At 37.3% G+C, this 26,895-nt stretch overlaps 1 protein-coding gene and 8 non-coding genes across 9 annotated transcripts; 1 reads left to right on the top strand and 8 right to left on the bottom strand.

Annotated features, from left to right (window-relative positions):
- The first annotated feature begins 2,424 nt into the window (after positions 1–2,424).
- Positions 2,425–12,401, top strand: LOC106086464 (LIRP-like). Its single transcript, XM_013251152.2, has 3 exons — positions 2,425–2,730; positions 11,512–11,740; positions 11,816–12,401. The coding sequence occupies exons 2-3, from the start codon at positions 11,512–11,514 to the stop codon at positions 11,968–11,970; spliced, it is 384 nt and encodes a 127-aa protein (XP_013106606.1). The 5' UTR covers positions 2,425–2,730; the 3' UTR covers positions 11,971–12,401.
- A 3,353-nt stretch (positions 12,402–15,754) lies between these two features.
- On the bottom strand, positions 15,755–15,826 carry Trnam-cau (transfer RNA methionine (anticodon CAU)). The gene has a single exon. It is a non-coding gene; the product is annotated as a tRNA-Met (tRNA).
- Positions 15,827–16,024: 198 nt separating this feature from the next.
- On the bottom strand, positions 16,025–16,098 carry Trnai-aau (transfer RNA isoleucine (anticodon AAU)). Its single transcript has one exon. It is a non-coding gene; the product is annotated as a tRNA-Ile (tRNA).
- Positions 16,099–19,512: 3,414 nt separating this feature from the next.
- Positions 19,513–19,584, bottom strand: Trnam-cau (transfer RNA methionine (anticodon CAU)). Its single transcript has one exon. It is a non-coding gene; the product is annotated as a tRNA-Met (tRNA).
- A 231-nt stretch (positions 19,585–19,815) lies between these two features.
- On the bottom strand, positions 19,816–19,887 carry Trnam-cau (transfer RNA methionine (anticodon CAU)). The gene has a single exon. It is a non-coding gene; the product is annotated as a tRNA-Met (tRNA).
- Positions 19,888–20,794: 907 nt separating this feature from the next.
- Trnam-cau (transfer RNA methionine (anticodon CAU)) lies at positions 20,795–20,866 on the bottom strand. The gene has a single exon. It is a non-coding gene; the product is annotated as a tRNA-Met (tRNA).
- A 191-nt stretch (positions 20,867–21,057) lies between these two features.
- Positions 21,058–21,131, bottom strand: Trnai-aau (transfer RNA isoleucine (anticodon AAU)). The gene has a single exon. It is a non-coding gene; the product is annotated as a tRNA-Ile (tRNA).
- Positions 21,132–21,473: 342 nt separating this feature from the next.
- On the bottom strand, positions 21,474–21,545 carry Trnam-cau (transfer RNA methionine (anticodon CAU)). The gene has a single exon. It is a non-coding gene; the product is annotated as a tRNA-Met (tRNA).
- A 626-nt stretch (positions 21,546–22,171) lies between these two features.
- Positions 22,172–22,245, bottom strand: Trnai-aau (transfer RNA isoleucine (anticodon AAU)). Its single transcript has one exon. It is a non-coding gene; the product is annotated as a tRNA-Ile (tRNA).
- Positions 22,246–26,895: the final 4,650 nt, after the last annotated feature.

Genomic DNA, 26,895 nt, shown 5'->3' with positions numbered 1-26,895 from the left:
ATTCTAGAACCGTAACAGGTATTTGAACTTGTCGAATATCCATATCGTTCTGTTGAGGAAACCTGGCGCCTCTAATTGGTTCAACTTCGTCTTCTTCGTAAACAGGCGATCTAAGTATTTTCTGTGTTTACATCAGTGATGGGCACACTAACTACTAACAAATGTAAAATAACAAAAATGCATCGACCGAACGAAGGAACACGAGCTGCTTACACTATGCTTCGGGCATTAGAGCTGGCAAAATATCGATGGTACTATCGATACTATCGATTTTAAATTTTTTGGCTAAATATCGATTGTTATTTTTTCTATCGATATTTTGACAAAGTTCAGCCATTTGCAAAATTAACAAGTAAAAGCTTGCTAAGTTCTACCGGGCCCAATCTTGGGAACCCACCACCACCACCACATACCAAACTTCTGTCAAACCAGTAAAAATTAAAGCTTCTAGGAACCGAACAAGGAGGATCTAGAGACCGGTTTACATGGAAGCAATATCAGGTTATACACCGATTTGGACCGTACTTGGCACAGTTGTTGGAAGTCATAACAGAACATCGCAGCCAAATCGTACGTTATTCGCTATTAACGATAATATCGACAGTTATCGATATTTTTTTGAAAAATATCGAAAATATCGAATGTTGCGAATATCGGTTTTATGCGGTTTTATATTGCTGCCTTCTATGATTAACATCCACATAAAAAAAATATTTGAAAAATAGTTTGGTGGGAAAAAGCGTCTTAAATTGGCAGAATTTAAATTAAAATTTTTTTGTATGGTTCTGATTAAAGAAACTTTTCTTAGACCCTCTGTATGCTGAAACGCTCACATATGAGTTTATAATCTGCGTGCAAGAAAAACAAAACAATAACAAAAATAAATCAAGCAAATGGACGACGTGTTTTAAGGTTTGTAAACAACCCAGAAGTTGAAATTGATAATTTTTTGATAATGGAATCGATGAAACGAAACGAATGGCCACAATAACTCCAACCCACCCAGCCAATGTTGTGATGTATCTGTATGCGATGCGATGCGATGCAATGCGATGTGATGGTTGGGGCTGACTTTGCCTCCAACCATTTTCCCAAGATGAGATGCTAGTTTAAGTACACAAATATTTGCGAGTAGATCTTCTTTGACTCGACGGCTGTGATCAGAGGCGGTAACAAAGAAAAATTTAAACGGAAAAATACCACAATTAAAAATTGAAATATATAAGGAAAGAAATCGAAAAAATAGCAAACTAGCGATAAAAAAATAAGAAAAAAAAGTGTTGTGAAAAATTATAACAATAAAAAAAAAGATTTTATTCTTATTCTACAACCCACTGATTGAGCTAAATATAGCTTAGAGTTTAAATTAAAAAAAAGAAAAAAAAACTTAAGTACATCGGATCGGAACTCTTCTGGAAACGTAGTGAATATTTGCAGTTGCCTGCTGGAAAATTCCAAACTGTCTGCTGCCTGCCTGACAAACAGCATTTTTAACAGACTTTGGGCGTTGCTCCTATTTCAGTGGACCATCCATCAACTTATCTATTTTTGGATTATTCAAAACTCAGACGCACTGTCTGTCTGCCAGTTAGATAGATAGCTAGCTAGCCACTCTGCCCCATCTGTTTACCATTGCAGGCGAGAGTTATCAGCAACAACATAACGACCGTGGCCACGTTTCGCGTTGGTAACGGCAACAACATCAACATCCACTTTATCATCTACTGTAACAAGTGTCGTAAACAAATGACGATAAAAACAAACAAAATAGGCAAAAATAACAAAACATATCTAAAAATAGACCTAGTCCACATAGATCCATAAAAACAAACCACCAGTCAGTCAACCAACCGAGCACCCAAATCCAAATCCAAACGAAAACAAAACAAAAGCAGCTCAAATGTGTGTAAACACAATAGCAGCGATGGCGGCAAACATGAACAAACAGCCACAGTAAACAGCAGCAACACCATCAACAACAACAACACATACTCTGGGCTTTGTCACTGCCACAACCCCTGTGGCGCCGACAGCCACCAACAGAGCTATACAAAGGTTTCCACGCTCAATGCAAACGACCAGCTTGTCCAGAGCAATGCTGAGCACGATACCAATCAGTGGATCGCTCGCACTCACCACTACTCGCCATAGCAGCAGTAGAACCTTAAAATCCGTCGGAAGCTTAAATAAAAGTGGATTTTTGCGCTCCTTCAAACTTTAAACTAATACACGCCACAAAATAATAACGAAAATAAAAAAAAAGATTTTCTCTCCTTAGCCAGGAAAATCTTCAAGTAAAATATTGTGATTTTATATTTGTGATAATTTGTTTTGGAAAATTTGTGATTTAATTTGTAATAAAAGAAGGAGAACCCCAAATTCCTCATAATTAAAAAAAAAAAAAACAAGAACAAAACGAAAACAAAAACAAAAAAGGATACAACACTTTCCTGCACCTAAACCTGCTTCACTTCACTACGTTAAGATCAGTGTTTGAAAAATTTATCCAATATAAAGTTCCTTCAAAAATCAAGTGATGTCTGAAAAATAAGAAAAATACCTATTAACTAAAAAGAAGTTCAAGTATTCTTAAAAAAATTTTTATAAAACTTGCCAGCCTCAACTAAAGAAGAGAAATAGAAACTTCTGCTACAAGTTCTTGCAACTGTATAATGAACAAGAGCCGCACCTTTAACTTCACTAGGATTGTTCAGCACGAAAACCAGAAAAGTAAGTATAATAAAAAGAATTTAAGGCTAACTTCAATTGAGTTCGTATTCTAAATCTAGTTTTAATTTTTATAAAATCATTGAATACCCAGCAAATTTGTGTGAAATCTTCAAAAAAGAGATAAAGTGTAAACAATACGAGTACTTAACGAGTATTGTAAGAGTTGATTTTTTTTAATTCTTGCTTGCTATTCCAATCATATTTGCTTTTTTATTGAAAAGCTGTCAAAGAGGCACAATATTGCATTAACGCAGAACTCGGAAATTTTTTGATGCCAGATTTGCCAGATGGTCGGATGGTCCATATTTGGATGTAGCTGCTATATAGGCCGATCTCTCGATGTAGAATATTGTATAGAGTATTGGGTTCACATTCCTATATGGCCCAATCTGGACGATATTCAACAAACAGGTGTAGAGGTCTATCAAAACGCACTGTTTCAAATGTCAACCAAATCGGATGAAAAATGGTCCTTTTATGGGCTCAATACTATATATGGCAGCTATATCCAAAATTGGTCCGACCTGGACGATATTGAAAAAAAAAGGTTTAGAGGGGTGTTGCATCTCGCTGTGCCAAGTAATCGAAATAGGATCAAAAATGCTCCTTTTATAGGTTCATTACACTATATCGGGAAATTGGTATACATGACAGCTATATCCAAATATGGCCAAACCTGGACCACATTTGACAAGAATGGGTAGAGGTCTAACAGAACTTACTAAGCCACATTTCATCGAACTCGGGTAATAAATGGATCTTTTATGGTCTCAATACCCTTTATCGGGAGATCGAGCGGACGGTCTATAGTGCCGTCTATTGGGTATATAGTTCTACCCAAATATAGTCCGATTTGAACCACATTTCACAGAAATGGGTGGGTAGAGGTCTCCCAGAACTCACTGTGTCAAATTTCATCGAAATCGGATCAAAATTGACCAATTGATTTTCTCAAGACTTTAAGTCTGGGGATCGGTCTATACAGCGGCTATATATAACTAAAATAAGATTTCATGAGATCAAAAGGTCAAGTTTATATACCAGGAATACGAAATCATGAAAAATTGTTTGGAAAATGTTTTTATACCCAAGATATCTGTAAACTTATAAATTCCCAGCTTTTGGGTATAAATGGGTAAGTACCCGCGTATTTACCCAATTTACCGGGTAAATACCTTTTGGGTATTTACCCATCGCCCATCTCCAGAAATGTGCAAACATCCCGACTTTTGGAGCCAACACAAATACTGAACTACTCAGAAGTAAAGGGTGATTTTTAAGCTATTATCTTTTTGGCAACACTGGTTTAAAAAGCTCACATCCGTTCCGTGTTTTGTTTCACTGTCAAACATCTTCAGTTTGGTCTACAATTTAACCTTGAATCGTCTAAGAACGCTGGCAAATTATTGAGTTTTATTAATTTTATTAACAAACTGCGTGCTTTGTTAAGAATGTTCATGGCCCACGTCTTCCATTTTACGACGAAGCTAATTTTCGGCTCAATGGGTACGTAAATAAGCAGAATTGTCGATTTTGGAGTGAAGATCAGCCAGAGCATTGCAAGAGCTACTAATGAAACCGATGTGGCGTCATAGGACCGTACTTCTTCAAAGTTAAAGCGAATCGTTACGTAACTTTGAATGGTGAGCGCTATCGTGAGATGATATCCAACTTTTTTTTTGCCCAAAATGCATGAACTTGACTTGCATGATATGTGGTTTCAACACATGCCACACAGCACGCGTAATAATGGACTTATTGAGAAGCGAGTTAGTTGAACATTTTATTACACTTTCGGGACCGGTTAATTGGCCGCCTAGATCGTGTGATTTAACACCTTTAGACTAGGCTTTGTTAAAACCCATGTCTTTACAGACAAACCCTCTTCAATTGTCGCTTTGTAAGGCAACATTGAAACCTTTATTCGTGAGATACCGGCGGAAATGTTGGATAGAGTATGCCAAAATAGAACAAAGTGGAAGGACCATTTAAGGCGCATTCACGGTCAACATTTGCATACAATTATCTTCAAACATTAAATTATATGGATCGTGTTATCGATTCAAATAAAGATTTCATGCATTTTTCATAAATTTTTTCTGAATTTTATGTGTTTTTCTTTTCAAAACTTTCCTATAGTCTCGACGTTTTGAGTCGATCTAGCCATGCCCGAAATCACGATAGCGGTCGAACGCGTAAATTTCGCCGCTTGAAATTTTGCACAGATACTTATTATTGATGTTACACGGATGAATCAAAGCTAGCGGAAAGAGTGGGCCTCGGTGTCTACATTGAGAACCCAGGGACTGAGATCTGTTTTAGACTGCCTGACTATAATACGGTCCTACAGGCAAAGATCCGGCCGATCACGGAATGCGTGAGGTGGTACTAACGCGAAGACGTCGAGTGTGAACATCTTTAAGAACAGTAAAATTACCATAAGGGCAATAACAACCAGGACGGTAAGGTCACGACCAGTCTTGGAGTGTAAGAAGGAGATAACGCCTTCTCTGAGGATGGCACAATCCGCATCGTTTGGGTGCCGCGCCATAAAGGAGTAAGGGGGAATGAAAGGGCAGACGATTTGACAGTGAAAGCTAGAGAACTGCCGTCGATAAACTGAGTTAACCCAATGCTTTTCAGGTCGACGCAGGCCGATTTAAGGGCGAGGGCGACAAACGCATGTAATGCTGTGGAACAGCGAAACGGTCGGTAGGGCGGCGAAAATCCCATGGGCTGATCCGGATCGTGAGAGGACGAGGCTTTTACTGAAAGGAAGTAAGAAGGAGGTCAGTATATCTTTTATTTTCATTACGGGACACATAGGACTACGAGCTCACTCATGCAAAATCGGTGCGGCAAGTGATGGCATGTATAGGACATGTGGGGAAGATGATGAGACGTTGGACTTTTCCTATGTCATTGCCAGGCTTTCGCGGCTAACAGACACCGGCACTTAGGTGGGGACACAATACCAAACATGAACCAACATACGGGAGTGGTATGGAAAACAGTTAAGGATTTTGTATTTCGATTTTGTTTTTCGAGGTTATTTTTCAGATTTTAGAGCGCACAACAAGCCGATTACTGGCTTAGGTGTATGTTTATAGTGACATGGGGCAGATTAATATATGAGACCTGTTTTCAACCTACCCTATTATTGTTGTAGGTCGTTGGGGATTGCAAATGGGTCATATCGGTCCAGATTTGGATATAGCTCCCATAGCAAGTCGCAATTTTTGTCCGATTTGGCTGAAACTTGGCATGTAGTGATCTGTTATGACTTCCAACAACTGTGCCAAGTACGGTTCAAATCGGTAAATAATCTGATATAGCTCCCATATTAACCGATCTCCCGATTCGACTTCTTGAGCCCTTACAAGCTGCAATTTTCATCCGATTTGGCATACGGTGTTTTCTTACGACTTACAACAACTGTGCCAAGTAAGTTCCAAATCGGTCCATAATCCATGTAAACCGTTATCTCGATTTGACATCTTTAACCACTGGATGCCGCAATTTTTGTCCGATTTGACTGAAATTTTGCACGTAGTGTTCTGTTATGACTTCCAACAACTGAGCCAAGTACGGTCTAAATCGGTAGACACCTGATATAGCTCCCATATACCCCGATCTCCCGATTTGACTTCTTCAGCCCTTACAAGCCGCAATTTTTGTCCGATTTGACTGAAATTTTTCACGTAGTGTTCTTTTATGACTTCTAACAACTGTGCCAAGTACGGTTCAAATCGGTAAACAACCTGATATAGCTCCCATATAAACTGATCTCCCGATTTAATTTTTTGAGCCTTTACAAGCCCCAATTTTTGTCAGATTTTTGGCCTAATACGGTCCAAATCAGTCTACAACCCATGCAAACCGATTGTCCTTGTTCGATTCCTAGAAGCTTAATTTTTTGCTGGTTTGACAGAAGTTTGGTATGTAGAATAAAACTATGCCCTTCAGCTAAAAATATTTTGTATACATTTTTGGCAGATTCCATGGTGGTGGGTTCTCAAGATTCGGCCCGGCCGAAGACTGTAGCGGGATTTCAACAGACAGACGGACAGACATGGCTAGATCGTCTTAGATTTTTAGGACGATCAAGAACATATAACATCTAGTCATTTCATTTGTAACTTCTTGATCATCTTGACATTGTAAGTCGATTTAGCCATGTCCGTCCGTCCGTGGATATCACGATAGCGGTCGAACGCGTAGCTGTACGGAATATTGCACACATACTTATTATTGATGTAGGTCGTTGGGAATTGCAAATGGGGCATATAGCTAATATTGCAATAATGTAGTCATTTTTCCATCGATCCTTACGAAATTTAGCTTGTAGGATTCTTTTATGCCACTTGAAGTTATTACAGAATTTAGTAGAAATCGGTTAATATTTTAATATAGAACCCATGTATATGTGTCGCCCTGTTTACAGTTCTAGTGCTTTTACCATCCCTTAACTTGCGTATCACACAATTTTGAACAATATATGTTTCTACCAATGCCACTATGTCTGGTTGAAATCGTACCAGACCAGGATATAACTCCCAATATATGCATCGCCCGGTTTTCACTTATAAGGTCGTACAATTCAAGACCGATATGCACAAAATTAAACCAAATAATCCACAACTACAATAAAATCCCAAAGCCCGAACTATCTGTTTACTATTTTGTATTGCAGCTAACAGGCACAATGTATTGTTTATACAATCAGCTCAAAGAAATGCAAATGGAAATGAAAAAGAAAAATATTAAATTATACAAAAATATCAACAAAAAAAAAAACAAAAAACAAACACTAGGGCATTTCCGAGAAAACAAACAAAATAAACAATAGTTATTGTTCTGATAAGAATTTGGTTTTAAAAATAGTATTTACTCATGAATTATGCTAAAACATTTCATTGATAAGGAAGTGAATTGTTGTTCCTTTTTTCAAAACATTTACTCATCAACAAGTTTAATTAAACAAAATGGTGATGGATTTCAAAACAACAAAAAACTTATGGATCAGCAAATCAGTAATCAAATCTAAACCATAATTTATTTATTAACCAATATTAATGGCTAGTTTTAGTGGCAATCTTAATCTAGAAACGCAAGGTGAGCGAGCAAGAGCAGAATTATTTAAAAAAATCCCTTTTGAAATTACTTTGAAAAGTAAGACTTTATGTCAGAATATTTGAAATTAAATAAAATAGATAACAACTTGTCTCTAAGATAAAAAAAATCTGTACCAAAACCCAAAATAGAAAAATTGCAATCTTTAAAAGTTAATGCGAAAAAATTCAATGACCGTTCGTTAGCAAACACACATTAAACAACAATAAATATTTGATTTGGTATTAAAATTAATAATTGACAAAGTTTAAAACAACATTGCCCGTAGACTGTAACACGAAACAAAATGCCAACGAGTGAGGCTACATAGTGGCATTCACATCTGTAACAACAACAACGTGTAAAAATGGATTAAGTTCCGCAGGGTCGAACTTGGGATCGGATCAGATATATAATTACCAATTTTTCGTCAAAATCGTTTGAAAAATTCATCACTTATATATCCATAGCAGCCATATATATCGAATTGTGGTTAACTAACTAGTCCCTAAGAACCTTAAGAACCAACCGAAGAACTAATCTAAGTTGCACAATTTATTCCCTTTTCCACTTAATGCAAGCTGTACAAACAAAAATTTTATGGCATATTTCCTTGCTTTTATATTTTAAACTCACTGTGCCAAATTTCAGCAAAATATAGCAGCAATATCCAAATATAGTCGGTTCTAAACCATACCCCGTACGGATGTAAAGGGACGTAATGCAAATTTGTCCATGAGCCTTCCATTAAAGAACATTCCTACACGGACCTTGAGTTTTGTGTCCAAGTTGTGTCTTGGTTTTGTGTCCAAGACCTTGAATCACAAGATCAATATATATGGTAGCTTTATCCAAATATAGACCAATCTGGACCACTTTATCATAGAAAATGTTTACAAAATAAATAAGCTGAGTTTCGCACTCCTTGAACCCGATCCAACCAAATGGCTGAATTTGGTGTTCTTTAGCTGAATTACAGAAGCGCATAACGTGCGTGAATAACACAAAAGCTCTTATAATGATTTTTTATATAAAAATTTTGGGGTCAAATATCCTGGGGGGCACCCCATCTTAAAACCAATCCGAAGGGACATATTTACCAGCTGGGCAATTTGGGTATCAAATGAAAGGTATTTTAAATTAGAGTACGAACTTGGTATATAAATGTCATCCAAAGTGTTGGGGGGTCCCCAACCCCCAAAAACACCACCCAACAGGACACTTTTACCGCTTTTGGGCAATATGGGCATTAAATGAAGGGGTTTTTAAAAGTAGAGTACACATCTGACATACAAATTTATTCCTTGGTGTCTAAGGGACCTAAATTGTATTTTGGGTCTTAGCGCCGGGAGGACCGAACCCCTCCTCCCAATAACAACAACACCAAACTGTCATGTAGGACGACCGAGAATATATTGTACTCAAATGGAAGGGTGTGTCAGAGAGAATTTAAAAAAGGAATTAAAAATAATTTATGAAGGCCGATCAGGATAGAACAGGTCAGTAATAAAAGGTCTTTCGTAGGAGAGTACACTTTTTACCCTCAAATTGAGAAAGACACAGGAGGACCGGCGGATCTTTAAAAATGTGGTATCCCAAGTAGTAGCTTTGAAATATGATTTTGAATCTAAATAACGAATACAAATAAAATTACGTACCTCTCGAACTAGACATATTCGTGGATTATGGCAAAAAGCGGCTCCAATCTGATACCTGTTTTATGGCCAAGTGTTCATGGACATCTCACTTCATAAACTCCCCCTAAACCACACATATATTCCGACTATAGCAATATGTAGCTCAAATGTGATTTTTGGGAGTTGAGTATGAATCCGATATCCATTTTCGGTGTAAAGGGTTTGGCTACTCAAATCCACCACCAAAACCAAAAGAATGAAGTTGTTCTAACATCTAAACTTTAATGGGCGGACCCTCCTCTTCACCCATTCTTCAAAACACCAGATCTCGGAGATGGGTGGGGTGATTTAAGCGAAAGTTGGTTAATTTATAATAATTCAAAAACAGAAATTTGGTTTTATTATTTGGGATGTGATATCTAGGAGTGCAGCGCCACCTGCTAAACCCGCTAAATGGGAATACAAACCAATAATGACAACATTTGCGAGCTACTATGCCATGTAAAACTTCTCTCCAAAAGAGGTGTCTTACTGCGGCACGCGGCTATAAAAAGGAGGCCCCTATCATTGAGCTTAAACTTGAATCGGACTGCACTCACTGATGTGCGCAAAATTAGCAATTTGCATTTGCCGGTTTGTGGGCTTATCTATCGGATTTTTGGGTCCAGCATCCGGTTTTTCGGAATCAGCTGTGGGCTTATCTAGCGGGGGTTTTGAACCACTTGAACCACCGGAACAAGCTTGCTCACCTATAGGAGCTGGATGAGGATCGCTACCTCCACATGCAAATGTGGCTACAATAACAACAAGAACAACTAAGAGCTTGTATCAATAGACGATACAAGCTCTTAGTTGTTATTGTAGCCACATTTGCATGTGGAGGTAGCGATCCTCATCCAGCTCCTATAGGTGAGCAAGCTTGTTCCGGTCCAAAGGACCGATCGCCGTGGAAACATAATGGCCATTGGTTATTTAAACTTCTCCCCAAAGAGATGTCGCACTACGGCACTTGGTCGCACTACGGCCATTGGTTATTTAAACTTCTCCCCAAAGAGATGTCGCACTACGGCACTCCGTCCGGACTCGTCTAAAAAAGGTGGTACCTTATCATTGAGCTTAAGCTTGTATGGGACTGCACTCATTGATGTGTGAGAAGTTTGCCCTGTTCCTTAGTGGAGTTCATGGGCAAAATTTGCAATGACAATATGGGGCTCAAATGAAAGGTATTTGAGACTTGAGCACGAATCTGATACCTCATCCCCAAATATACCCCCATACCGAACAAACATAACGACCATAGCAATATAAGGCTCAAATGAAAGGTATTTTGGAGTAGAGCACGAAAATGAAATATTTGAAAGGCCGTACCAGCACCCAAAACAGGACTTATTTCCTGACCGTGCCAATATAGGGCAAAATTTGCAATGACAACATGGAGGTCAAATGAAAGGTATTTGAGATTAGAGCACGAATCTGATATATGATGGTCCACCTCACCCCCAAATATACCCCCATACCGGACATATATAACGACCAAGGCAATATAAGGCTCAAATGAAAGGTATTTGGGAGTAGAGCACGAAAGGGATATCCACAGTGGGTCGAAATATCTGAAAGGCCGTACCAGCAACTCAAAACAGGACTTATTCCTGACAATATAGGGCTCAGATAAAATGAGAGAGTGAAAGAAGGCGCAGTGGAGCGGGCCCTGTCCAGCTAGTTTATAAATAAAGGAAAACTATTTGAAACCTCGAATAACATGTTCTATATATAGTGAATGAAAGGTATTGTCAGGATAAAAAACTTTATATTTGTCACAAATTCTAACAAGAATTTATCGCAAAAACATGTTCTTTTATGGTAAACAAAATCTAACGTTTTTCAGAAAAGAAGTTTACTTGACGAAAATTTCGTTTATGTCAAACGAATTGTTTTTTTTGCGTGTAGTCATAAGTTTGTCTCCTCAATCTAAGACTCAATAAATATCTACTTTACTAATACCTTGTTTGTTTGCTCTTTCTATCGTTTTCAGATGAAGTTTTCCCAATTCAAAATCTCATCACGTGTGTTAAACTCTACGGCGAGCACACTCTTAGTCATAGGCTTTATTGTGATAATATCCCTACCAACACCTGCCCACACACAACCTGTTACACTGCATGCGCGAAATGTACCGCACCAGCGTTACTGTAGTTTATCGTTATTTGAGGCCATCAAGGTGATATGTAACGGACGTTACAATTCTCTCTCAAATAATTATCGTAAGTTTCCTTACAAATCTAAACTTATAGAAAGAAAACCTAAATTATTTCCTTTCTTCTCTTCTTCTCGTTTAGCCGAAAGTTTTGGCAATCAAAATCGTGCCAGTCTTTTGAAACGTTTGGTACCGGATGACGATGTCATATACCGACCCTCATTTGGTGGCCCAGTACATGAATGCTGTCGCCGTCCCTGTGGCTATTCAGAACTGCAGCAATATTGTGCGGATTAATTAATTTAGTTTCCCCAACCCCTCGCCCTCTAAAATATATATGATTTTTTTTCATAATTTAAGACCATTCATTAAGGTTTAAACGATTCATTCATTCATTCATTATTCAATCATGTCATAGGTTTACCATATTCCTAGCCACCAGCTTCTTTGTATTACGGAATATATAGGCATACTTTTCTGTTTATGTCTCACAATGCATTCTTTCACAGTTCATTTAGGCTGTTTAAAGTTTAAGTTCCATTATGTGCTTATTTAAGTTTTAGATTATTACGTATGTATGTTTTCTTTTTTTTTTTTTGTTAATTTTCTAACACTTTAGGTTGTCTGTCTGTTGTCATATACATATATATGTCTTGCTATTTTTCGTGTATTTTTAAATATATTTTTTTAGTAAAATGTTGTTAGCAAATTTTTATTTTAAAAATGGCGTTTTTATAAAAAATGAAACAAATAAAAATTTGAAAGAAAACATTGTCTGAAAGGTTGGATATATAATTTATGCATTCTTTTCCAAGGTAAGTTGTAATGAAATTAATAATTAAATAAAAACTAATTTAAAAAAAAACTCACCCACCGACCTTATCCAAGTTTGTCAAAATTCTTCCAAATGATACCACCATCACAGTTAAAAAAAATATCAAGAACATTTTTTCAATTAAAAATTTAATTGAAAATAAAACTGTTTTCAATTAAAAAAATTATTGAATCAATAATTTTTTAATACAGTCCGTATTTTTTTTAATTACCATCGTGATTGAAATTTTGACAATTTCAATTAAAAAATTAATTAATTCAACCATTTTGTTAATTGAATTTGAACTTTTTTCAATTACGATCGTGATTGATTTATATTTTTTTGGTCCAATTTGACTGAAATTTTGTATGTAGTGTTCTGTTGTGATTTCAAACCACCATGCCAAGTACGGTCTAAATCGCCCTATAACCTGATATAGCTCCCATATAAACCTATCTTCCGATTTGAATTCTTGAGCTCCTGGAAGCAGAAATTTTCATCCGATTTGGCTGAAATTTTGCATGTAGTGTTCTGTTATGACTTCCAACATCTGTGCTGAGCATGATCCAAATCGGTCTATAACCTTATATAGCTCCCAATATAAATCGATCTCCCGATTTGACTTCTCAAGACCTTACAAGCCGCAATTTTAGTTCGATTAAGCTGAAATTGAGCATTCGGTGTTCTGTTACGAACTTCAACAGCTGTACCAAATACTGTCCAAATCAGTCTATAAGCTGATATACCTCCCATGTAAACCGGTCTCTCGATCATCCTTGTTCGGTTCCTAGAAGCTTTAATTTTTGCTGGTTTGACAGAAATTTGGTATGTAAAATAAAATTATGTCCGTTTGTTTCTCTTTCGAGACGAGCTGAATGATCGAAGATGCAAATGGAAAAGGAAAGCCGCGTTTCGTCTTTGGTTAGAAAACTTTTCAACCATATTAGGTGTGATGGCTTCAAGGGCCGTGCGTTGGTATGTTGTATTTAAAGCGTATTAATTGCGAAAACGCATCTATGATACAATTACCACATTAACCAAGCTCGACAACCCTGCTTATTAGCTGTACTTTTTCCACTGCATTTATTTTTGTGTAATGGCAGACATTCTGTCTGTGGTAAATTACACTGTCTTCCGTATCACACATGATTTTTGTGCATCTGTTGGAAGTTGTATTGATGGCTTCGAACGCTAAGGCAACGGCATTGGCTCTCGCCGTTGAAATCTTACATTTTGGTATCAAAAAGTACAAAATAGATTATTTACTTTTACAGTGAACGGAGAAGAATAAAATTTAAAAATTTGCTAAAAATGATTGATGTCTTGACAAATATACGATAAGTTGTACCAAATATGAAATGTTGAAATCGTACAAGGAGTGGAATAAAAAGTATTTAGGTGCTGTAATTGGTACTATTTACTTACTTACAGCACCACACAGGCTGGAACTTTGAGCTCCGATTTGTGTGGTGCCCATCGTTATAACGGGAAGCTTAGCTGAAAGCTACCGGGCGCGTCCACAGGTTACGGATGGCTGAAAGCTCAACTTTTATGCGGAGTAGCTGCAAATGCGGCCGCGGTCAGTCAGCGATTTTCGAGAGGAGAGTCTCAGTGAGGAGTCAGGTGGCACTGGCTCTTAAGTGCCAATAATACTCGAGATGACAAGGCGAGATACCAATGGCCAACATCAGCGTCTGTTCCCAGGTTAGGGGCGGCTGGAGGCGAGCATCGGATCTTGGAGCAAGCGGCTCGCCACAACGAGGGACACGGGTGCAATCCCACAAAACCCATGCGGTTGTGGCGCTGGGCCAGTAACCCGCCCCCGGAAAACTGAGAACTACTATGAGAAACAAAGGAATAGTAAAAACGAACCCCCCAACATTGGCGACCCACGCAAACGAAAAAAGGACCATGATTTGCGGATCTGCACCTGAAATGTCCGCACTCTTTATAGGGAAGGTGCAGTATACGCGCTGGCGGATGTATTAGAGAAGTACAAGGCAGATATTACCGCCTTACAGGAAGTGCGATGGAATGAGAATGGCGTCACTATAACACCAAACGGTGACGAACTATACTATAGCTGCCATAACAAGAGGCATGAATTTGGCTGTGGATTTGTGGTTAGTCGGAGACTGAAACACCTTGTCTCCAGCTTTATTTCGGTGGATGAGAGGCTAGCCACTATCCGCATAAAAGCGGAATTTTAAAAAAATTTTACAAAAAAAATTTATTTCCTAAGCCCCTACAACAAAAAAATCATTTTATTAATATTTTATGACCATTTAGCGAAGAAAATTGGTTTTAATGATTTTGGCATAAAATATAACCTGCTGTAGAATTATTGCCATTAATTTATTTTTTTTATAGAAACCATCAAATGCAACGAGACATTGAAACGGATTCCAGAAATCTCACTTCTAAGAATTTTGAGATTTTTTTTGTTTGATTTTTGGAATATTAAAGATTGCTGACTTTTGACAAGCCAATTTCCCCCAAAATATGATGGGAAAATTGTTGTAACTGGTTTCAGTCGTCTACGGCAATCCAAATTTCATCACGATATCTCTTTCCTAAATCGAGCTAGAATTTTTCTAAGGCTGCTCTATTCTGGGCACACGGAGCAGCAGCAAGAGCCGTTGCGGTTGTCTACCTTTCGAAGCCATTAATACAACTTACAAAAAATATTTGAACTGTGTTGACAATCAGTGTAAAATTCAGCTCTGACTTTATGACCAAATGTCACCGTCGATTTGACAGTTTCTGCACCCAATAGTAACCACTTTTTTTAAAAAAAAGGTGTATCTTTACCAGTTTTATAGTAACTAGAATTTTGGCAATTTTCGATTTAGAAATAATGTGGGGTGGGCCACCCACAATAAAATCCAGGCTACGTCCCTGGCGTCGCATATAAATATTTCCAGGTGTTACAAACGGAATGACTAGACTAGTATACTACCATCCTTTGGTGGTGGGTATAACATTGTATAGTTTGATGTGTTCCAAATGGATTGCCAAATGGCCATCTCTTCGGGGGACGTGTTAGCGATTTCGGGGGACGTATTAGCTAACTACTTTTAACTAGGTTAAAGGGCGATCAGTGTCCACAATTGACACTAGGGAAGAACGAAGATAAGCCTGGATTTTGCAATGCTAAATAAATCTGCTTAAAACCATTGCTGTATAAGATTCCCGTAATAAGTGAATTTGTGTATATTTTTCATCATCCAACAAAACGAAGGTCGTCCTTTTAATCTTTGACACAAATAGCAGAGCAAGGTTTCGATCCTCGGACCTCTGGGTTATGGGCCCAGCACGCTTCCACTGCGCCACTCTGCTTCTTGTCGTTTAGTCAAGAAGAAAAAAGAAAATTATGAAACACAATCATCTCCAAAAACTCATGCTATTAACATAAAGTCAAAAATACCTCTAATATACATATCGCATAAACTGTAGCAAGATACAAAATAATTATTCTATTTTAACAAACACTCACACACATACTGCGTGTCCGCATAAATAAAAAAAGTTCTGTTGTGGCCCATGAGGGGATCGAACCCGCGACCTTCGCGTTATTAGCACGACGCTCTAACCAACTGAGCTAATGGGCCAGATGGTGATCGTGTGCCAAATAAGGCATAAATATATTTTCAAAAAAAAAAAAATATATTGAAACGTAGGAAATAAGTAATGGATCAAAAAAACTTTTGGATTTAAATTAAAAAGTTTTTAACAAAAAAAAACAGAAAATATAATTAAAAGAAATAATAATATAAAAAATATGAAAAAATAAATTTTTTATTTATGTATTTTTATTATTTATTTATTTTAATTATTTTTGTTATATTTCATTATTTTATACTTGTTTTTTATTTTCTTTTTTTTATTTAATTATTTTTATTATTTTTTATTAATTTTTTTATTATTTATTTATTTTTATTATTTATTAATTTTTTATGAATTTTATATATTACTACACAGAAAGGAAAAATATGTTGCAAAATCATGCGCCAACGTTGTCATTATCATACACAGACGTTGTTGAAAATATTGTCAACAAGCGTGAATGATTTTGTGAACAAGCTTTGTTGATTCATGCAATGACCGTTGTGGACATCATCCCTTCGAAATGTGTATGTATGCCAACCTTAAGTTTAAACACACAATGAGATTGATGGAACACAGGTTCTTGATACTCATCGGCACACAAAATCTTTTTGTGATCTTTACATGCACTAGAAGTTGTCAAAATGCGAACGTCTGTGGACGTTTTGTTCAACATAACTGTTGTTGGTTTATAAATATTTGTTGTTGATCTAATAACATCCGAGTATTGATTCACTTTTATGAACGAATGTGGCCACTTTGTCAACGACGTGCACTAGAAGTTGTCAAAATGCAAACGTGTGTGGACGTTTTGTTCAACATAACTGTTGTTGGTTTATAAATATTTGTTGTTGATCTAATAACATCCGAGTATTGATTCACTTTTATGAACGAATGTGGCCACTTTGTCAACGACGTGCTTGATCTTTTCTATGGGTGTAGCTCCGCTGCGCCTTCTTTTACTTTATTTGGAACAAAATTATCCTTTGGATATTTATTTTCGATAATTAAAGTTCTTTTGAAATACCATGCTACAAAAAGAGTATATGTTTGTTGCTTGGCTAACAGTATAATAATATAATTGCCTTTATACGAATTCGCTCGGAGGGTTTAATGTCATTTAAGTTTGGATGTTAGATGTACTCCATTATTAAAAAACTTTATTTGAGCCTGATATTCTCATGGGGATTCTGGGAGTGGGGTGCCGAAAGTGGTTATAAATAGGGGTCCCGAAAGTGGTTATGAATTTCGTGCTCTACTCACAAATACCTATCATTTGAGCCCCATATCGGTAAATATGTATGTCCGATTAAAGGGTGTTTTCGTGCGGGAGGTTGTCCCCAGACACTTGGCCCTGAAAAAAAAATATCACCATCGTGCTCTACTCTCAAATACCATTCATATTAACCCCGTTTGCCATTAGTATTAGGGGAGTTTATGGGATGGGGCGTCTCCCACTGACTCGGCCACAAAATTGGTTATCAAATTCGTTTTCTAATCTCAAATACATTTCATTTGAGCCACATATTGCCATGGTCGGTAAATTTTCACTTTTTGGGGCATGTTTTGAGAAAGGGGCGTGCCACAAATATATGGTCCCACATTTGGATATCCGATTCGTATTCTACTCCCAAATACCTTTATTTGAGCCCCATATTGAATGGGTAGACCACCAGAAAAAAAGGAGTCCAAAAGTGGGTATCAATTTTTTGCTTAACAATACCAATACCTTCCATTTGCGCCCACATTGACATGGTGGGTAAATATGTTCGATTTAGGGGTGTTTTGAGTGGGCTTGTTCCCCAAACACTTAGCCCTGAAAATAAATCAGCAACGTGCTCTACTCTCAAATATCACTAATTTGAACCCCATGTTGCCATTAGCCCAATTTTGGAGAAATTCATTTTCTAATCTCAAATACTCATTTAAACCCCTTTTGATATGGGCCCTAGAAACTATTAATATCGTGCTCTACCCTCTTTAAGACCCAAATTATCATGATGATCGAATATGTCCTATTTGGGGTTTGCTATGGGGTTGGGACGGGCCCTAGACAGTTGTTCCCGAATGTTGATATCAGATTCGTGGTCTTCTCCCAAATCCCTTCAATCTGAGTCTCATATTTCCATAGTCGGCAAACATGGCCGGTTTGGGTGGTGTTTTGGGGGATGAGGTGACCATTCAGTGACTTGGTCCTAAAAATATATATCACATTCGTGTTCCATTCTAAAATACCCCATATTGAAATGGTAAGCAAATACATCCTATTTGGGTGGAATTATGTGGGTGGAGTGGTCCCGAATATTGATATCAGATTCGTGCTTTACTCCCAAAGGCCTTTCATTTAAGCCGCATATTGCTATAGAAGTTAATTTGTCCTCTTTGAGGGGTGTTTTTGGGTAGGGGCGGCCCCCCAAACACTTGGACCCACATTTGGATGTCAAATTCGTATTCTACTCGCAAACACCTTTCAGTTGAGTCCCATAATGCCATGGTCGGTAAATATGTCCAATTTAGGGGTGTTTTGGAGGTTGGGGTGGTCCCGTAAACACTTGGTCCGAAAATTGTATATTAGATATGTTTTCTAATCTTAAATACCTTTAATTTGAATCCCATATTGTTGTGATTTGTCTATATATAATTTGGTAGGTTTTGGGGTAGGACATCCCTCCCTAGGTACCCCACCCGGAATTTAACTACCAAATTTTTTGTGTATAGGTTACTATAAGAGAACGCACAAAATTTCGCTTAAATCGCACCACCCATTTCGGAGATCTGGAGTTTCTGAAAATTAGCGTAAGGGGCAGGGGCCGCCCCCTTCAGAAATCAAAAAATGGAGATCCCCGATTTCACCACGAGAGCATTATGCACAACCTGTGAAAATTTCAAGAAAATCGGTTAAACCGTTTTTGAGTCCATACGGAACAGACAAACAAAACATTAATTTTTATATATAAGATTTATTTTTATTATTTTTTTTTATTATTTTTTTATTTATTTTTATTATTTATTTATCTTAATTTTCTATTAATTTTATTGTAATTTTTATTCATAAAAATAATTTGAGTGCAAAACTCTTTCAAATTCAATTTCTTATTTAATTTTTTTTATCGTTATAAGTTTTATAAAATTTTATATTTAAAAATAAAAAAAACTTAAATGAAACATTTTAACAAAAAACTACTTAAAAATAAAAACAAATTATTTCACTTTTGGTTTAGGTATATTTTTTATTTTTTTTTTAATAAATTAATTGAAATAAATTTTTAGAAAACTTTTTTTTCAAATTGAACTAAAAATCTTCTATCTTGTATAATGTCATATTTCTTTTTTTAATTTAGTTTAAATTATTTTTTTTTAATTATTGTGAAATAAAAATTTAATCCCAATGTCTGGAGTCACAAGTACTCACACACAATTAGCAGAGCAAGGTTTCGATCCTCGGACCTCTGGGTTATGGGCCCAGCACGCTTCCACTGCGCCACTCTGCTGCATGACGTGTTATTGACAAATAACTTAGTCATTGCCATATACACTGTGACGCATTAAAATATGTACAAAAGTACATTGTATGACTCATACAAAGGTGTGACATCTTTTAAATTTGTCACGATTTTTGAGAGTTATTTATGTGTTACCATTTTTCTGTTAATGTTACTTTGTGTGGTAAGTAGATTGTATTTAAAAAGAACGTCACAATACTTTCGCTTGACATCAACAGTTAGCAGAGCAAGGTTTCGATCCTCGGACCTCTGGGTTATGGGCCCAGCACGCTTCCACTGCGCCACTCTGCTGTATGCGGTACAGTTGAAAAAAGAATAGCTCTTCGTATGGCACACTGTGAAATATTAAAATATGTCCACAAATTCAACCCTTATCTAAGATATGCAAATTTACATTTATATTGAGCAGTCGAAAGAAATTACTACCTACCGAACAAAAATTATTTGTATATTTTTCATATTTTGAATAAATTCGATTAAAAATCAGCATTTTTGTTGAGATTTTCATGATGTTTCTTCCGCCGAGTAGCGTCTTCTAATCCCTCAGTTAACCAGCTTTGTCAGGGAAACAAGATTTTCTAGGAACGCACATCAATTTGATGTCGTTTAACCGGTAGACATTACCGGGAAGACTCTTTTTTTTTGCCGAACTCGTTAGACTTCCGGCTAATGTCTTTCCCATCACATCCGGAAAATATATAGAGGATATTCCCTTCGTGTTGGTTGCAAAGTAAAATCAAGATAAAGAATACTACCTCAATCGATGCTAGTAGGGGCATAGTATGCAAGTGGATTAAGGATAAATACAATTTTCGTGGTGTCTTAACACGAAGACGATTATTAACTTAGCTGTAATTCCGTAAGGACATGAAGCGGGTTAATCCCCGTACCATCTTCTTCAGCCGAGGGCCTACGTTATTTGTCACAAAAACTTAAATTATATATTTTCACCAGAGTTGTCAACGTCGGATGCAACAGTGGTGAGACAGCGAGGAAAGTAAAACAGACAGGAAATGAGGTACTAATAGGGTGCGATGCGAACTGTCACCACATTTCCTTTGGTAGTACCAACACTTATAATATGTTTTTGTCTAAATTTTTTGAAATAATTGGAATTTTTATGCCTTTCTATTCAATTTTGTTGTCCTTCCTATTTTATATAAAAAGAAAGTTATGGTTTTTCTCAATCTAAACCACTTAGCAGAGCAAGGTTTCGATCCTCGGACCTCTGGGTTATGGGCCCAGCACGCTTCCACTGCGCCACTCTGCTTTTTTGAAACCGCAGTTACAAAAAAGATTTGATTGGAATGTTCTTAAAGCAAGTCAGGTTTTCTATTTTTACTAAGAATTAGTAATTAAGTTAATTATTCAATACAAGAACTATTTAGTATGAAATATCGAAAAACTAAACTAAAATGCTTGTTTTAAAATACGAATAGGTATCCACGTAAAAAATAGACTTGGCCCATGAGGGGATCGAACCCGCGACCTTCGCGTTATTAGCACGACGCTCTAACCAACTGAGCTAATGGGCCACATATTGAATAGCCGCAATATTCTTATCATCCAAAATTTAAAAATTTCAATTTAAGTAAAATAAAAAATTTACTTCCTTATTCATATAAAATTATTTAATATTTATTTCTTTTTTACTTACTTCACTTGGCTATTACAGAAAATTTATTCCTCTACCCGAACGTAGAATAGATGTCATCATTTTTATGCAATTTTAAAGTACCTCTTGGATTATGGATCTTGCATCATAACTCTTTTAAACGAAACCAATTTTTTTAATTAATAATTAAACTAATTTATTATTTTTTTAATCTGGTTAAATCTTTATTTCTAAAAATATTCGCACATGAATATTCGAATTCTAGCAGAGCAAGGTTTCGATCCTCGGACCTCTGGGTTATGGGCCCAGCACGCTTCCACTGCGCCACTCTGCTTCTCTGACGCCCTCGAACTTTTAATCATATTTGCTTTTCTTATGGTGATTTTGATTATGCAAAAAGTGTAACATTTTTTCGACATGTCGCAATGAAATCGACATTTTAATGTAACCCCACACCAGCAGGGCTATAGTTGTCGTTTGTAATGGTGTTGACTAAAGAGAGTGGGAAAATGTTGCATTTCCTACATTATACAAAGTATACGCTATAGAAAGTCGCACTTTAAATCAGCTGCTATCATTTCATAGGCACCTACGCCAAAATAACGGCGTTCACTGATTATCATAGAGGACACAATTTGTTGAATGTTTGAAAAAAGCGGCAAATTATTAAAAAGAAATATATAAAAATGGAAAAAGTGGACGTGTTTTATTTAGCTAACGGCATATTAGATGCATTGCTAGAAGGTTCTTTATCCGAAGACGAGGGTGCGATTTTTACCGTATTAGGTATTTGGTCGAAATGACAACATATCTACCTATGGACATGTTCGATTGAAAATGCAAAAGTGTAACACTATGAAAGGGTTATATGTTGTCCCGTATAAGTGTAACATTTTTTCAGAAAGAAAATCACCATTAGTTAAATATAAAAAAATAATATAAAAAAAATAAAAGTAAATGTGGCCCATGGGGGGATCGAACCCGCGACCTTCGCGTTATTAGCACGACGCTCTAACCAACTGAGCTAATGGGCCTCGAATGATTCATGGTACAAAGAACATTTATGGGGTGTGTATGTAGTAGTAGGCATTTGTACCACGCACATTTGCGGTTGTTCTTACTTTTATACCTGTGACCACACTAGTGTTGCCACATCTAGAACAAAAGTTGGCAACGGTAAACAAACTAAACTATTAGATGGTAACAGTACGTTGATTAGAAATCATGACGATAGAGGGCAGTGGTTAATTTGTCGATTTTCGTCTATTTTAAAATTTCTTCAAATTTAAAACAGTTTTATAGTAGGTTTATTTGACAGTTCTATTAAGGAAATCCGTCAAATAAGCATACTTTAAAGCTACTTCTAGTGTTGTGAATATGGGTATATGCTTATGCAAATATAAATTTAGTATTAGGTATAACACAGCATTGGCTGCCATGGCCATCAGCTATGTATGTAATTAAAGATGTCATAAATAATCGATAGAAACAAAAATCAGTTGAAATGTTAAAAAATTTAAAACAAAAAAAGTATAAAATATTTTGCTATTCCTAATTAATCTTCTATAGAAATATTGGGTTGCCCAAAAAGTAATTGCGGATTTTTCATATAGTCGGCGTTGACAAATTTTTTTACAGCTTGTGACTCTGTAATTGCATTCTTTCTTCTATCAGTTATCAGAAAAAAAGCGTAAAAAAGTATATTTGATTAAAGTTCATTCTAAGTTTTATTAAAAATGCATTTACTTTCTTTTAAAAAATCCGCAATTATTAGGCAACCCAATAGAATTTTAAAAGCTGGATTTTTTATAAGGCGCACCCCCGATTTTTTTTTTTAATTTTTTGCACCCCGCTAATTTTGACCCCAGGAACACGAATCTGATCCTGGATATCCTAGGGGCCAAAAAAATCCCCTGGGTGGGGGGGGGGGGTTAGTGGTTCAACCTAGAGTAAATTATGAATATGCCCCAAAAACGGACTTCGGACTCCTAGGGTCAACCCACAACTACACACCAAATTTCAACGAAATCGAAGGTGCGCTTTATAAAGTGCAGGTTTTCCAAAATTTTTATAGAATAAAACGGAAAAATTTTCTAAAAAAATAAAATTTGGATAAAATTTTTAAAAGAAACTCTCGTTGATGACGGTTTTTGCCGAAATAATAGAAATAAATTTTGACAAAATTTTCTATAAAAATTATATTTTAAAAACATTTTCTAAGGAAATAAAATTTTGACAAAATTTCCTATAGATATAAAATTTTGGTCAATTTGAAAAAAAAATTCTTTGAACAAAGTGTTAAAAAAAGTGTTGCGATGATAATGTCTTTTGGTATAAAAATACAAATACATCAATACGCCAAGAAACGCAAGCCAAGTCGCGATAACCTTCATTGGAAATCAGATACCATACTCGGAACTATGTGCTGACAATTTTTCGAGCACCTGTTGAGAGAAAAGCGGCATTCTACTGAAGACAAGGGCGTTCCTAGTCGACGCAGAACCACAGCTATTCAGAGCCGAAGATGCGGCCGAAGAGGCTATGGGCCCTGAAGGAATACCCATAAATGCTGTTGTTGCTGTAGCCACATTTTCATGTGTAGGTGGCGATCCTCATCAAGATCATGTAGGTGAGCAAGCTCGTTGCGGTCCAAAGGAACAATAGTCGAGGGAACATAATCGCCATTTGTTATTTCAAGGCGCCAATAACTAGCCTTGTCGTATCGAGCGTCATTGTCACCCAGTATTTACGAAAGAGCTGATGCCGCTCGACCTATCACTGAGACTCTCCCCGTTCGATACAGCTGATTGTCTGCGACTGCCGTTGCAGCTTCTCCGTATGGAGCATTCCAATATCCGCAAACTGTGGACGCGTACCTATCGCCGTTCGCAAAGGCACTTGAGGCGCTTCTTCTACCCACACTAATTTCGTCCCTACATCCAGCATGGATTCAGGAAGATGTACAGCACGAAACGGCACTTACCGCGTGCACCACGGCAGCCGGTTGTACATACTGAATTGACCCTCAGTGTTGAACATGTTGCTACAACAACAACCAAAAAGAACCGTGTGATATAGAGCTGGCAAAATATCGATGGCACTATCGATACTGCAAATGCAAATTTGTGCCCATGAACATTCCATTAAGTAACAGGAGCAAACTTCTCACATATCAATGAGAACAGTGCGATACATGTTTTAAGCAATCCCATGGCAGCCGGTTGTACGTACCGGATTGACCCGATGAAGTCCTACATCGGCAAGGGCTGCCGCCTCAGTGTAAAACACACTGCTTCAACAACAACAACATGTTTTAAGCTAAATGATAAGGGGCCTCCTTCTTATAGCCGAGTCCGAACGGCGTGCCGTAGGGACACGCCGATAGTTTGCCAGCTCTAGTTTGATACGGTCAGTCAGACCAAACTTTTTAGTGACATCATTGCCTCTGATCTCCATAACTTGACGAAGAAGTTGAGTGTGAATACCAAGTCCCGTGAATTGAACAGGGAGTTCCGCAGGCGAGCGTTCTCTCCCCGCTACTGTTTAACCTCTACCTTCCGAAACACCCTCTTCCAACGACAGGCGCGAAGATTATATTATGGCGAAGGGGAATGACATCATTATCTGTGTGAACGGATAACTAATCGAGCTAGAAGTCATAGTCGATGGACAAGCAGTTCAGACAGTAAATCACCCGAAGAACCTGGGTGAACCTCAACAGCCTCTTATCGCCATCAGCCCATGCTGCTGAAGTCTACGATAAGGTAAGAAACAAAAACAAACCCACAAACCTGAGTAGTTCAGGCAGATGCAGCCGCCTCAATTCCTACAGAGCAAGGATTGATGCCAACGTGCAGGATGTATGTCCCCATTGTGACCAGGGACCACACAACACACGTCACCTGTTTAACTGTCCAGCCAGACCCGATCGTCTCTAACCCAGATCCCTCTGAACGCACTCCATCTTAGTCGCAGAGTTCCTGGATCTGGGCATTCAACAGAAACAAGCAGACGAAATATAGAACATAACACACTGCTACAACAACAACAACAAAATAAGATTTTAAAATCTTTGGTAGGCTACAGTTGGGGTATGGGCTAAGAGACATTTTTAACTTATAAAGCAATTGGTCGACCAGTAGTGAATTATGAAACTCCAACGTGGACCGCAGAGGTAAGCAGTACGAAGCGGAAAAACTAAGCATAAGCATAATTACGTGTCCGGCACGGGATGACTATGAGCATCGTCATCACGAGAAGCTACAGGGTGCGTCTACAGGTTGCGGATAGTGGAATGCTTCGCATACGGAATAACTGCAGCTGAGTTCGCGGACAATCAGCGGTGTAGAGTTTTACTCCACTTAGTGCTGGCGACATTTGTGAGGTACCATGCCATGTAAAAAACTTCACTCCAATGCGGCACGCCGTTCGGACTCGGCTGTAAAAGGAAGTCCAATATCATTGAGCTTAAACTTGAATCGTACAGCACTCATTGATATGTGAAATGTTTCCCCTGTTGGAATGGAATGTTCATGGGCAAATTTGCAGCGGTGTCGAGTGAAGAGTCTCCGTGAGAGGCTGTCCGGCAACGGCTCATGTTTGAATACTGAGTGCTTGTGATACTGGATGTGAATAGCCATAAAGTTTCAGCGGCAATTACAAGCTGACTCACCTATAAAGCTTCACGAGGATACCAATGTGACTACAACAACAACATGTTTCTATCATACTTCGGATGCGCATTCCGGGCGCAAAATTAAGCTTTTTTTTTTTACTGGAACTTCTCCCCTCATTGGCAATATTTGTGATGGGAGGTCTTGAAGTTTTAAAATTTGATGTAAAAAGTATATTCCTTATCATTGTGCTTACACTAGGAACGTACTGCATTCATCCATATACCAGAAGTATGGCCGCTATTCCCTAATAGAATGATTGTGAGTAAATTTGCGATTGGCTTTAAACTTCAGCCCTTTCAAATTTGGATTGGTCTCAGGCGAGGCCTGGTTAATTTGTTTGTTGTTGTTGTAGCGGTTTGCTGTCATAGTATTGTGAATTTGTTTGAAGCGACGTCTAGCGTATTTTTTTCTGCCATAGTTTATAAGAATTTTATCCAACAATGGTTCTCCTTTCCTATGCCCACGGAATTGTGCAAGGACTAAGCAAAATGTTAGCCACAGCTCAAAATTATATCAATAAAAGATGAAGCATGTCCTGACTTACCTTTTTCCTTGATAAAATCTGTGGAACTACTGCAGCATATAGTTGATATCTTTGAAAATGTCTTTACCAGCACATTACAATCACATATCGGAAAAGAACAACTTAAACTAAACGGCCCACATAAGTAAGAACATAATTTGCTGTCAATAAAACATGTACGGCCACAAAATTTTTGATTTTCGATTGCGCACTAGTTAAACACAACATTAAGGGCAAAAATTGTTATTAATTAACTCACAACTTTTAATATTTCACACTTTTTCTATGAAACCATTATTTTTCCCGATGATCCTATGTCAACGAACGCGAAAGAACTGAAAAAATTAGCAATGTTGCGTCAATCTTATTTGCATAACCAGTGTTGCCATTTAACATTTTTATCTGCAAATGAAAGCAAGTGGGAAAAATGCATTCTTTTGCAACTCATATGTGATTCGATGCCAATAAGAAAAAATGTTGGCAAC

This window comes from Stomoxys calcitrans, chromosome 4, assembly GCF_963082655.1.
Source record: "Stomoxys calcitrans chromosome 4, idStoCalc2.1, whole genome shotgun sequence".
In the NCBI taxonomy this organism is placed as follows: domain Eukaryota; kingdom Metazoa; phylum Arthropoda; class Insecta; order Diptera; family Muscidae; genus Stomoxys; species Stomoxys calcitrans.
The sequence above is the reverse complement of the archived record's forward strand: the minus strand, read 5'-3'. Positions and strand labels throughout refer to the sequence as shown.